The sequence below is a fragment of the Nothobranchius furzeri genome, chromosome 5 (genome assembly GCF_043380555.1).
Source record: "Nothobranchius furzeri strain GRZ-AD chromosome 5, NfurGRZ-RIMD1, whole genome shotgun sequence".
Taxonomy (NCBI): Eukaryota; Metazoa; Chordata; class Actinopteri; order Cyprinodontiformes; family Nothobranchiidae; genus Nothobranchius; species Nothobranchius furzeri.
Window position 1 is genome coordinate 67,827,594 of NC_091745.1, and position 12,354 is coordinate 67,839,947.

A 12,354-nucleotide genomic window follows, 5' to 3' on the forward strand; every position below is an offset into this window, starting at 1 on the left:
GCTACACCCTGGACAGAGTGTCAGTCCATCGCAGGGCAACACAGAGACACACAGAACAAACAATCACACACACACACACACACACAACTAAGGACAATTTAGACAGACTAATCAACTGAACAGTCATGTTTTTGGACTGTGGGAGGAAGCCTGAGTTCCCAGAGAAAACTCACGCATGCACAGGGAGAACATGCAAACTCCATGCAGAAAGATCCCAGGCCGGGAAGCGAACCCAGGACTGTCTTGCTGCAAGGCAACAGCTCTAACCACTGATTTTCCGTTACCTAGATTAAAATGGTCAGTGACCATCACCAAGCAGCATTATTGACCTAATATGACTGGAAATGACAAATGTTGCACAAAACCAACCAAAATAAAGCTGCTAATTTTAATTCTGGTCATGATGAAATTCAGCTGTCGTATTGCACGTTACATTTTTGACCCAAAATATCGAATTTTATGGCTTAAACCCAAACAAAAGCTAAAAGAGCTCTGCTTTTTGAACAGATACTTTATTATTTGAATATCTGCCTATTTAAAAAATACACACTATATTGATCAAATATGGAATCTGAAAAATTATGGTGAAGTTAGGAGAACTTTCACATTAAGAGACGAGTGATGAGCAGTGGGACGCTCCCCTGGAGACAATCTTCTGAATAAATAGAAGCACGAAATAACAAATACATGTTCAAAACCTGCTTTCCTTCTCCCGTTGTCTGGGTTAAGAAAATCTCAGCTGCTTCCTACTGATGCCAACAATGGTTGCAAAAAAAAGGGGAACAAGAGGAGGAGAATGAGTTATTTTTTTTGTTTTCTGATATTTTTGTCCCTTTTGCGTCCTGCTGCTCATTGGTTTAGAGCGGAGGAGGAAGACGATTGAGGGACAAACACAAACAAAGAGACAAACATCAAACTGTCGACCTCAAGGGAGCAGCAGCACTCGCTAACGAGCAGCGACAGTTAGAGAGGAGGGAGGAAAAGAGCGCAGGAGGCGAAGCAAGAGTGGAGAGAACAAGGCAAGGAGGCAAAAAGTGAGGAGAGAAGAGAGGAGAAAAAAGCAGCAAGAAATAAAAAAAGAAAACACACCAGCTGATTTAGAGAGGAGTGAACACATACATTCTGGTTTTATACAGCAGCACGTTGAACAAAAACAATCCACGTAATAAGCCTCGCGTGATTACAGAGGGCTGAGTTATAATTTTCATCATCCTGCTGACTCGTGTTTCATCCTCTGCTTTGTTCCGAACAGACGGTTGCATCAGATGTGTAGAAAACCCGTGATTAGTAAGTAGACACAAAAAGATATTTCAGGTAAAAGCAACAAAACTTTGACGGACCTTCATCTTCATCGTTGGCCGTGACCGTAATGAGGACGAAGCCGACCTCCTTGTCCTCCTCCACGCTCACTTCGTACACCGGCTGAGCAAACGCCGGCGCGTTGTCATTGACGTCAGTGACGAAGATCCTGACGTACGCCGTGTCTGAGGGAAGACGGGTGGAAAATGTGCCGCAAGTTATTTTTTTATATCCTTAATTAACTCAATGCACTAAGTAACATTAAGGGACCCTTATTGTAAAGTGTTACCAATAGTTTTTTTATGCCAAATTCCTATTTATCACCCATAAAGTCAACTATTATTATTATTTTTATGAGAGATGATCTCTTGACCCACCGGGTTGATCTAATAACATTTCTCTCAACAAGACACGGCCTGTAGATGTAATTTAATAAAAAACAAACGTAGTCAAAGAGAGATTGTGTGCTTTGTAAGTGTGACACCTGTATTCAGCTGGCCTTGCTGGCCTGGTCGGGCGGACTCTGAGCCATCCTGCGACTGCACCTCGATCAAGTAGGAGGCTTTCTGCTCCCGGTCAAAAGAAGCACGTGTGATGATGACGCCGCTGCGTGAGTCGATGCTGAAGTACTGAGAGTCCCCGCTCTCATCCTTCAGGATCACATAGTGGATCTGATGAGGACAAACAGATGAGCTGTAGAGAAGAACAAGCCCACACTGAACCAACGCTGAAAGCAGCTGCATCCTACCATTCCATGCAGACCAGAGTCCAGGTCTGTCGCCGACACCAGAGCTACCGACGTGCCAATCTGGGCTCCTTCAGGAACCGTGGCCTCGTAGGTGGAGGACAGGAAGAAAGGAACATTGTCGTTGACATCTGAGTGAAGACACAAAACAAGGTTGTGCAAAAATTTAATTTTCTGGACTTGATTCGTTTCTTTGTGGTCTGCAGAGACAGTCGTGCCTAGAAAAGCTCAAATTAAATTAAATTAACCTAAAGGGGACATATGATGCAAAACTCATGTTTTGCTTCTCAACTACCTCTACAAACACTCCAAATGTGCAAAAATCCACCCATCTGCTTTCTGTCAGACTAAAATGAGCTGTTTAAAAAAAAACCATCTGTGACATCACAAACAGGAAGTGATGAGTCCTGCAACACTGACACACCGGCGCTTGTATCTGGCTCATTAGAGGGACATCTGTGTTGGTGTGCGTATTGTTTAGGAAGTAGTCATGTGACCAACACAGCGGCTGTTTCGCTTGTCGGTGAATCGTCAAACTGTGTTTAAATTAAACTGTCGACTCAACAGGATCAGTTTCTTCCACAAGTACATCTTTTAAAGCAAAATTATACCACTGTTGCATCAAGGAGCTGGAAAGAAAATGCAAGGTGATCCACAAGGGATCATTTGGTTCTTATATATCTGCAAATAAATGTTTTGTTTTAATTTTTTTGTTTCATCCTGTTCCTCTCAGTTTCCACCTGATCCATCAGATTTTTGTTTCTAAATTATTCTTTTAAAATCATTCATACTATTTTCTGCAGGTTAAACATCACATTTGTTAAACTAAACTTGCATACATCAGAATGTCATCACTGCTGAGACATCACAGAGAAACACGTGGAAATTTGGCTGACCAACTGAGCGGGGGGTGGGGGGGGGGGGGGGGGGGTGGGGGTGCGGACTGGACCGGACCAGACCAGACCGGCTCACATTGGGTGAACAGCCCACCGAGACTTGATGTCAGTAGAGTATCGCTATTAGGTTTGCAGTGATGTTTATTATCCAGCAGGTGCATAAGACCAACATGGTGACACGGTATTGATACAGGTTGGGTGATGTGTCAAACATCTCTACATCTACCCATCACTACAAACAGGGAACTTAGAATAAATCCACTTTTCGTGGGCAAAAGAGGGCTGCTGCTAAGGAGCAGCGGCTCTACTCCGAGCCCCTCTGAGCTTCTCAGCTTATAGAAGCTGAACAGGAGAGGAGTGGGCATGGCCAGTAACAGCTTGTTTTTTCTTTTTAAAGTGAAGCGTTCTGGAAGGTACTGAAACTGTCAACAATAAAATTGCTGAAAGAGGGATATTTTGTGCAAAGAACTTCATAAAAATCAAAAATAGGTCTACCATAAATGTATTATACCTTACAAACAAAGCCATAATTTGTCTACTTTAAAAGGATGCTAACCAGTTTTGACTTGCTTTTAGCACCCCTGGTGTCCATTAGTAAAAGTGAAACTTATCTCCTTGCTTTGCGTTTGTTTCTTTAACACCTGTTAATCAGAAAGCTGAAATGTCTCTCCAGCCTTCATTAGTTTCTACAGCAGCGACTCATCACTAAATCAATCAAATCACCAATGTTCACGATCTAAAACATGCAAGAAACATGCTGGAACCAGAAAGCAAAACCAGATATGCCAGCTCACACAGGGACTGGACAGGCACTCTGAAGTTGTAAGTGTAGTGTTATGGCCACAGAGGGTGGTGGGCTCTTACTGACATTTCCTTAACCCTGTAAAGGGTGCTTTTTGCACATGCTGACTCAAGAAAATGATTTAAAACTATGAAAAAGTTGCATAACGTGGCTTTAAAACACGTCAGAAACAAAGAAAATGTGAACAGGAAGCAAAAGAAAAAGAGTTTGAGGGTTTAGGAACTTTTACACTTGCAAAGAGATTAAAGAACGGAAAAGATGACTGAAACAAAAGTCTGCTTCCTGAAGACCTTCAGAAAGTGAAATCAGACTTTGGTTCCTCGTGCAAATGAAAATTGAGTTATTAGCAGGGAATTATCCTCCAAACACTCTGAAGTGTCCACAAAGACGCTTGTCAGCTCGCTTTCAAGCTCTGTTAAGCCAATTAGAGCATCCAGTGCGGGTTTTTTCAAAGCCAATCAAAGTCAGGAAGTGTTTGCTCCTCTTTACTTCCCTCCACCCGCCAACAGATGCTGATTGCGAAACGAGTCACTGTGAAAATGAGGCGGCTTGGAGCTCACACCAGCAGTCCCTGATGTTTTAGTCTTTTTGTCTTTCTGGCAGAGACCACCGGGGACTCCAACCAAACCTCATTTGTGTCTTTGCTCGTCGTTTTCCGGTGCCGTCGCTCATTAGAGCTATATGCTTCTGCTTTGTTGTGATGGCTCCAGCATCTCAGCGTTAAATGGTGACTTTTTACATACAAGTGGATATGCTGTTAGTTCTTAATGGTTTAAATCAAAGACACGAGGAGAGATTTGTCTTAAAATAGGACATCAGCTGAAATAAATGATGAAACTGACTGAAAATGAAGTTATCCATCAGCATGGTGAAGACAAAATTAAAACCAAAATTGTAAGAAGCTAAAACTCCTTCAGCCGTTAAACTAGATGCTGCATTTAACTGCAAATAACAGTAAAAGACAAATTAATACAAAAATTATTTTAGTAATTCTTTAACTATGATTGAGGATCTTTTCTCTGATGATTATTGTACACACACTTATTGCAATCAGCTTGGAATGAAAGCAGGATTTAAAAATGTTTTTATGTCCAGTTTTATTGACATCCATCTGAAATATTTTAGTTTTTACCCCATCCAGAAGTTCCATTCACATCTGGCATAACATGACCTTGATGGGATTTCTAGCTAAATTAAAGGTGTAGTTGACTCCTTTAATCAATACATTTTGTCTTTAGTAGGAATGATCGCCTTGTAAATCGTACCCTGGGGACAAAAATCTCTGGTGCTCCTGTTTCAGGAACTAGAAGTGAGCCACATCAGAGCTGAGCTTCAGATGGCAGGATTTAGAGTCTTCTTTTCTGATATTTGGACATCTTGCATCTGATTGGATAACAGCAATGTGACTCTACCACTCTCCACATATAACACAAGCCTGGAAATGTTCTGCTGTGTGGTTGAGTTGTTAATGCTAACGGTTAGCTTCTACAAGCCGAGGCGTGTTCTGTTGTTTCCTGGATGCCAAACCAACAATTCAATTCAATTCAATTCAAGTTTATTTATAAAGCGCCAAATCACGACAAGAGTCGTCCCAAGGCACTTCACATAATAAACATTCCAATTCAGGTCAGTTCATTAAGCCACTCAGAAATAATGTTTCCTATATAAGGAACCCAGCAAATTGCATCAAGTCACTGACTAGTGTCAGTGACAATACAGCAATCCTCATACTAAGCAAGCATAAAGCGACAGTGGAGAGGAAAACTCCCTTTTAACAGGAAGAAATCTCCAGAGGATCCTGGCTCAGTATAAGCAGCCATCCTCCACGACTCACTGGCGATCGAGAAGACAGAGCAGGCACACACACACACACACACACACACACACACACACACACACACACACACACACACACACACACACACACACACACACACACACACACACACACACATACACACACACACACACACACACACACACACACACACACACACACGCGCGCGTGCGTGCGTGCGTGCACACACACACACACGGACAAGTAATGTGTCTACAGTTATATTGTGATGTCTTAGTAAATATTCTATTTGGTGAGAGATTAACTTTATTGTATTTATCCTAGTGGATCTATAATTAAAAGGATAAACTAGCAGTAGCACATCCAACATCAAGGAAACAAAAAGTTATTAACAGGAGAAGGAGAATGTTTAAGTGGTTAGCAGCAGTGTGCTAGACGATGGCCCCCTCCATGAGGCCACCACAGCTCAGCAGAACAACAACAGCCTTTCCCGTTGCAAACACATCAAAAATGTGTTTTTAAAGTTAAAGTTAAAGTCCCATTAGTTGTCACACAGTGAACCACACCTTTAACAACTTCCCCTTCTCTTAAACAAATCTGAAAATAAATGATAAATAAACTGTATTTAGAGGATTGAACAGCTTTCTTAAAAAAAGCTTCTGAAATGTAATTTAAAAACATTATTTCTACTGGCCCATGTGACAAATGCTGGCATTTAAAATTCAATGTTTATTTAGGCAAATTCAATTTATTGAAATAGCGCTAAATCTCAACAAGTGTCATCTCAAGGCACTTCACAAAGTAAACATTCTAATTGAGTTCATTATCCCAGTTAGTTAAAAGAAAATTACATCGAGTCACTGACTTGTTGTGTCGGAGACTTTACAGCAATCCTCATGCTGAGCAAGCATGTAGCGAGAGTGGGGAGGAAAACTCTCTATCAACAGGATGAAACCTCCCACAGAACCTGGCTCAGTATGAGCAGCAATCTGCTCACTGGGGGTTTGAGATGACAGAGCAGATTTCAATGTAAACACACACTCTTCCACTGAGTCTCACCTGTCACATTTACATAGACGGTGGTGAAGGAGGCAAGAGGCACGGCGGCAACATTCTGCACACGAATCCTCAGAGTGAAGAAACGGGTCGTCTCATAGTCGAGGTTCTCGGCCACCAGGATGGACGCTGACCCATCAGCCCGGTTTGGTTTGATGTAGAATCGCACCGGCATGTTGGTCTCAGGCACCTGACCCTCTTCTAGGTTATAGGTCACACGTGGGTCACCCAGCGGAGACGTCGCCTTGATGGTCTGATCAGCAGAGGAAGTGTGAGTTAATAGGATGCAACAGGAGTCAACATTTTCCTCAGGTTCTAAACTAAAAAAGTCTGATTACCTCTGATCCACTTGGGATCTGATACTTGTCTCTTAGACATAATAAAAAAAAGATCATCTGAAACAGTTTGTCTGGTATTTGTTTCCTTATCTGGTCTTTAAAAGTGAAAGCAACCAATAAAAAAACAGAAATCACCTCTAAAGTTTCTATCATTTCCAGTCTGTGTGTGTTTGAGAATCAGATGCAGTCCAGCAGAGAGAAATGGTTTTTTTTAAGAAGACCAAGTTTTCTTTTGAAGGAGACATATTATGCAAAACGTATATTTAGCATCCTGTAGTGCTGCCATGTGGGTCTCCACTACCTCAATAAACACTCCAAACGTGAAAAAGCTCAGTCCATCTATTTTCTTTCCATCTGGTTTTAGTAATAAAGTGCCTAAAACAGACCGTTTCTAAAACACCCAGTTTGTGACATCACAAATGGACAACTTAGCATAGAACCACCTCTCACGTGCAAGAGAGCCCTCTACTCCGAGCCCTCCCTGATATTGTAGCTTCTTCTTTTAGCTAATATCAGCCTGAGCAAGGAAAGGTGGGTGTGGCCAGACTGTTTTCTTAAAGTTTTCTTAATATTTTCTTTGGACTGCATGGTGGCGCAGTTGCTAGCACTGTTGCCTCACAGCACGAAGGTTGCAGGTTCGAAACTCGGCTGCGTGTTCTCCCCGTGCATGCGTGAGTTTCCTCCGGGTACTCCGGTTTCCCCCACAGATCACAACATGCCCTATAGGTTATAAGTTGTAAGTCGCTTTGGATAAAAGCGTCTGCCAAATAAATAAACATAAACATAAAGTGACAGAGCCCTGAAACAGTTCATTCTGAAAAGTACTGAAATGGTCAAGAATAAAATTGCTAAAATCACTTCATGTGAATGGAATTTAGTGAGAAATAATTCATAAAGATGTTTTTATGGACCATAGAACTATTATAACTTATGGGCCATTCCCATCTGTACCGGGTCGGTCCGGGCCGGGTAGCGTAGGTTGTTTACATATCTGGGTGGCCTGGTATTTTTCCGGGCCAACCAAGGCTCATTCTCAGCCCTCTTCTCGAGGGGGTCTGCTTCAGGCCGACCAGGGCCAACACACCCACTGCTGACAGCAAATTCCCACCATCCATTAGAGCAAGCCTCTGATTGGTGGGTAGAAGACAAGGATGTGTGGAATCAACCGGGCCAGACTGGGGCCGACTGGGGCTACCCGGCCCGGGCCGACCCGGTACAGATGGGAATGGCCCAATATAATAATAGGTCCCCTTTAACGTAGCACATGTATGTAACATGAAGCTGGACTGGCCCATTCAGGTCTCTGCAGTATTATGCAGAGTTCTTTTGAAATGCATCTTTTCAAAGGTTAATAAAATTGGTGAATGGGCTGGAGAATTGGATCATCGCACCGACTGATTTTACGCAGCACAGCACCGATAAAAAGAAAAAAAACTATAAAATCCTTTTATGCAATTACTGAAGGGCTCAGTCAACTGTTGAGATTCCTATTATAATTCAAGTTTAGCACATACACATTTCTGAAACATAAACACCCACATATTCTACCAAAGATTCAGGCAAAAGAAGACCGCTTTGGTTTACAATAACATAACGTTGTCACACAACAGCTGGTGTCAGCATTAGGGCCATTTATTATTTTCTCCAACGGCTCCAACAGCCTCCAGAGGTATGAAATACATCACTCACCAGTAAATGACACTCTAAAATACACAACTACATTTCAAAGAATGCTGCTTTTTACCGGTCAGCTCTGCAGTTCAGCCCTTCTATGGAGAAAAAACACTTGAGACGAAACTCAGATACCAAAAAAGGTTTCAGCTTCTGCTTCATTGCTGCTTTCTTTTCAGATGTATCCACTTTATTCAGTCAGTGTGTGACGGTGTTAAACTGTCTCGACCCGGACAACAACCAACAGAAGAGCTCTTAAGAATCTCTTTTTTTCCTTTTAGAGGCAGATAAACTGGCCTTGGAGAAAATCTATGTGCTTGTGTTACTCTTGCAGGGGGCATAATTGCACGGTTTCATTGCAGGAAGATGTTTGTTTTGGTGTTGGGGATGACCGAAGATTAAGGTTTGAGGTTAGATTGAGGTTAGGCAATTACCAGTTAGAGATAAGGCAACAGGAAATTAATACAGCAAAACACTGGCCGGTCGGAGGGGAGGTGTTTGAGAGCAAGCTGTTACAACCTCTGTCCTTCAAGACCACAAAGTCAAAGCCATGCAACGGAAGGATTGCATTTTCCATGGTTGAGTGATGCCAACAACCTTTATAGTGGTGACCTAGACTGCACACATTCAAGTTTTTGCAAGCGTATATTCTCTGTAACATTGACATCGTGCTGAGCTTTTACAGATTTGGGAACAGGCTAAGGCTTTTAGCACCTTAGTCACCTAATTAGAATCTAATGGAATTAATAAATGTCGTGCTAAACAAGCACAATTCCCCCAACAGATCAAATCTTTAATGTCATTGTTATTTTATTTTTACAAAAAACTACAAAAATACAAGATGAGGTCAACTCAGTGTGAGGCATAAATGATAAAGGGAATATTTAAAAGACAAGTATAATCAAAATAAAAATAAATAAATAAATAAATAAATAAATAAAAATAAATAAATAAATAAATAAATAAATACAAAAAGGCTACTAATGAAAATTGCACAGTTTTGGCACTGGTTTAGTTAGAGTAATGATAGTTTCTGAGGTGGTTTGTTCTGGTTTTGGTTCTGTTGCCTGATGGAAGCTTTTTATGGGATTATCAGGAATATATTTGTTCCAAAGAGATGGAGAAAAGACACTTATAGAGCTAAACCACTCCAATGCATGATGTATGTTAAACCATCTAAACCAGCAATGTCTAGTCCTGGTCGTCACTGGCCCTATCCTGCAAGTTTTAGTTGTTTCACTGCTCCAGCACATCTGTTTAGCAGATCATCAAGTTCTGCAGATGCCTGTTAATCACCCACTGATTAAAATCAGGTGTGTTGAAGCAGAGAAATCTCTAAAACGCTGACGGTGGCCCTCAGTGACCAGGATTGGGCATCACTGATCTAAACAGGCTACCACGTTAGCAAAGCCACACATGCCATTTTCCAATTGTTTTATTATTAAAAAAAATGTCCACACAGGTGCTTCAAGAGCAGTCGGTACACAATCATGTCACCTTTAAGTCAAGGACGTGGATAACCAACCTCAAAGGGCCTGTAGAGATCAAGTCAAAAAGAAAAACATGACCTCTGAGAACTTCTAAATGTTGTTGTCATTTCCTGAGTTGACATGTTTCTCCTGAGTGAGAAACGCTGTCCTCCACCTCAACCACCAAAACCCTCTCAGGCCTCTTTCGCTGTGATAACAATGACTTCTATGTCTTACAAAGACATGTTGCATGCTGGGAAGATGCACAAGGACAAAGGCAACTGCTTATAAACAAGGTTTAAAGCAGAATGAGAAAAATAAGCAAACTCTCACTTCAATACATTTTTAGTGGTCTATAGCACGAATGAATGATTTGTGAGTCGTTTTTGTGGAAGAAGGTTCCCACGTTTCTATTTCAGGAAGTAGAAGTTGGAAGAGTGGGAGGCAGAAAATGGCGGGATTTAGAGTCTTCTTACTCATTAATATTCATGATATTTGAACATCTTGCCTCTGATTGGCTCACAGCAATGCGACTCTTCCGCCTCCATTCGCTCTGCAATATTGATGTTTTTATCTCCACAAATTACACAAGCCTGAATGAATGTGGCCATATTGTGAAGCTGCTAATGCTAACAGTTAGCTTCTGCTAGCCGAGATGCTCACTGTTGTTTCCTGGACGCTAAATCAACAACAGCCTTCCCTGTCGCAAGTCAAGACGGGCGAGACCGTTAACCATTAATGCTAATTTACAGTGTGACGTAGATCTGTGTGGCTAATGCAGGAAATAGGCATTAAAAACTATTCTCACGGGCTGCATGCATGTGAAAGTTAGCGCGACTGATCTTATTTCAAAAGTGAAAATAAAGATAAGTTGAAATGCTCCTGAGAAAAAATTTCATAATTTTCAGCGTAGAGGTCATGCCAGGGTAACGCCCGGAGATCTGCCCTGCGGCGTGCCGAGGCGGTGCTGATGAGAAATCTTCTCATTAGACATCGCTGCTGCGATGTGCAGAAGCTAAACTGATCAGCGTCTGCCACCTTCTCCCACACAGATTAACACACATAGAAAATATGGCAGGAGATCACTCACAGCTGGTGAGGCTGGGAAAAAAAATCATCCCTTCAGCTCAGAATTCATAACTTTACCTTTGAAAGGAGTGAGCTGAGGAAATCAAGGGGCCCAAAAAACCTTAAACTTCCTTTATTCCAAACTTAGACGTGATACATTAATTTTTTAAGGCACCTTTGACTAATTATGGTTGTTCTGACTGAAGGGGTTAGGCAGTGATTTCAAGAGTTTAACTGGTTTTAGACGTGTGCTTTTTCTTGTGCCTTGCGGCTGGTTGTCTGTGATGATCGGAAGCAAAGTGCATGTTGTTGGAGCACCACCTATCAGGCTGCTGCTCCAGAGCTTGTCACTGGCTCGCTGGTTGCCTCAAATAAGCCTGCTATTTCTGACACAGCTGTCAGGCCATCACAGTTTCTCCCTTGTCAAAATCATTCAAATCCTTAAGTTTGGCTATTTCCACCAATTCCACCACATCAACTTTTGGATTTGCTCTCTCACCTGGTTGTTCGCTCCTCTGGCACGTGCCACTGCAACCAGGAAATCATTGTTATTTATCTCCCCAGAAACTGGTTTACATACATGCATCAGCATATTGTCTATTTCTGAGCTGACAGCCGAGGCGAGCACATCTTTCACTTTTGCGTATTTCATGTGTAAAAAGTATAAAAGCTGCAAAAATAATGACAGCTGGACACTGAGACTAGCTGTAAACCCATTAAAAAATATGTGATTCAATGGAGAGGTTTGCCTGTAGGTGAGTACATGGATTCTCTTCAACTTTTATAACAATATTTGAAAATGAAAGAAAATATCACTCTTGCATATAATTGAATTCTGTGTGGGTCCATCTGGGGTGCTGTTTGGATCAGAAATCTGCTTTTGTTTCTAAAGTGAAACTATTGCAAAGCCATCCTCAAGGAGCCAAACAGAATAAAACAATATCAAGTCATTAAAAGGAGGGGGTTCTCTTGCACATCCCTGTCCTTAAAAACATCAAGAAGGTGCACAAATATCAGAACTCTACAAACTCTACAACCTAAACAACACAATTAAAAAACAGCTGCTGCAGAAAAAACTATAACATTTTTTTTAAAAACCGCCCTATGTCACAGATAAATACTTAGCTAAATTATTATCACAAATCTAAATGTATAAACCCACCTCATTTCCTGACATAAATGAGGAACGTGATCAGTTAGTGTATTTATTTA

General features: G+C 41.5%; 1 protein-coding gene across 1 annotated transcript in view; it reads right to left on the minus strand.

The window, feature by feature from the left end:
- Positions 1-12,354, minus strand: part of LOC107379285 (neural-cadherin) — a 161,279-nt gene that overhangs the window by 46,628 nt on the left and 102,297 nt on the right. The window contains exons 13-16 of the mRNA XM_054740960.2: positions 6,600-6,849; positions 2,048-2,175; positions 1,784-1,970; positions 1,341-1,484 (exon numbers count right to left, since the gene is read on the minus strand). Of these exons, the coding sequence (XP_054596935.2) occupies positions 1,341-1,484; positions 1,784-1,970; positions 2,048-2,175; positions 6,600-6,849 (709 nt within the window). The remainder of the gene's footprint in view (positions 1-1,340; positions 1,485-1,783; positions 1,971-2,047; positions 2,176-6,599; positions 6,850-12,354) is intronic.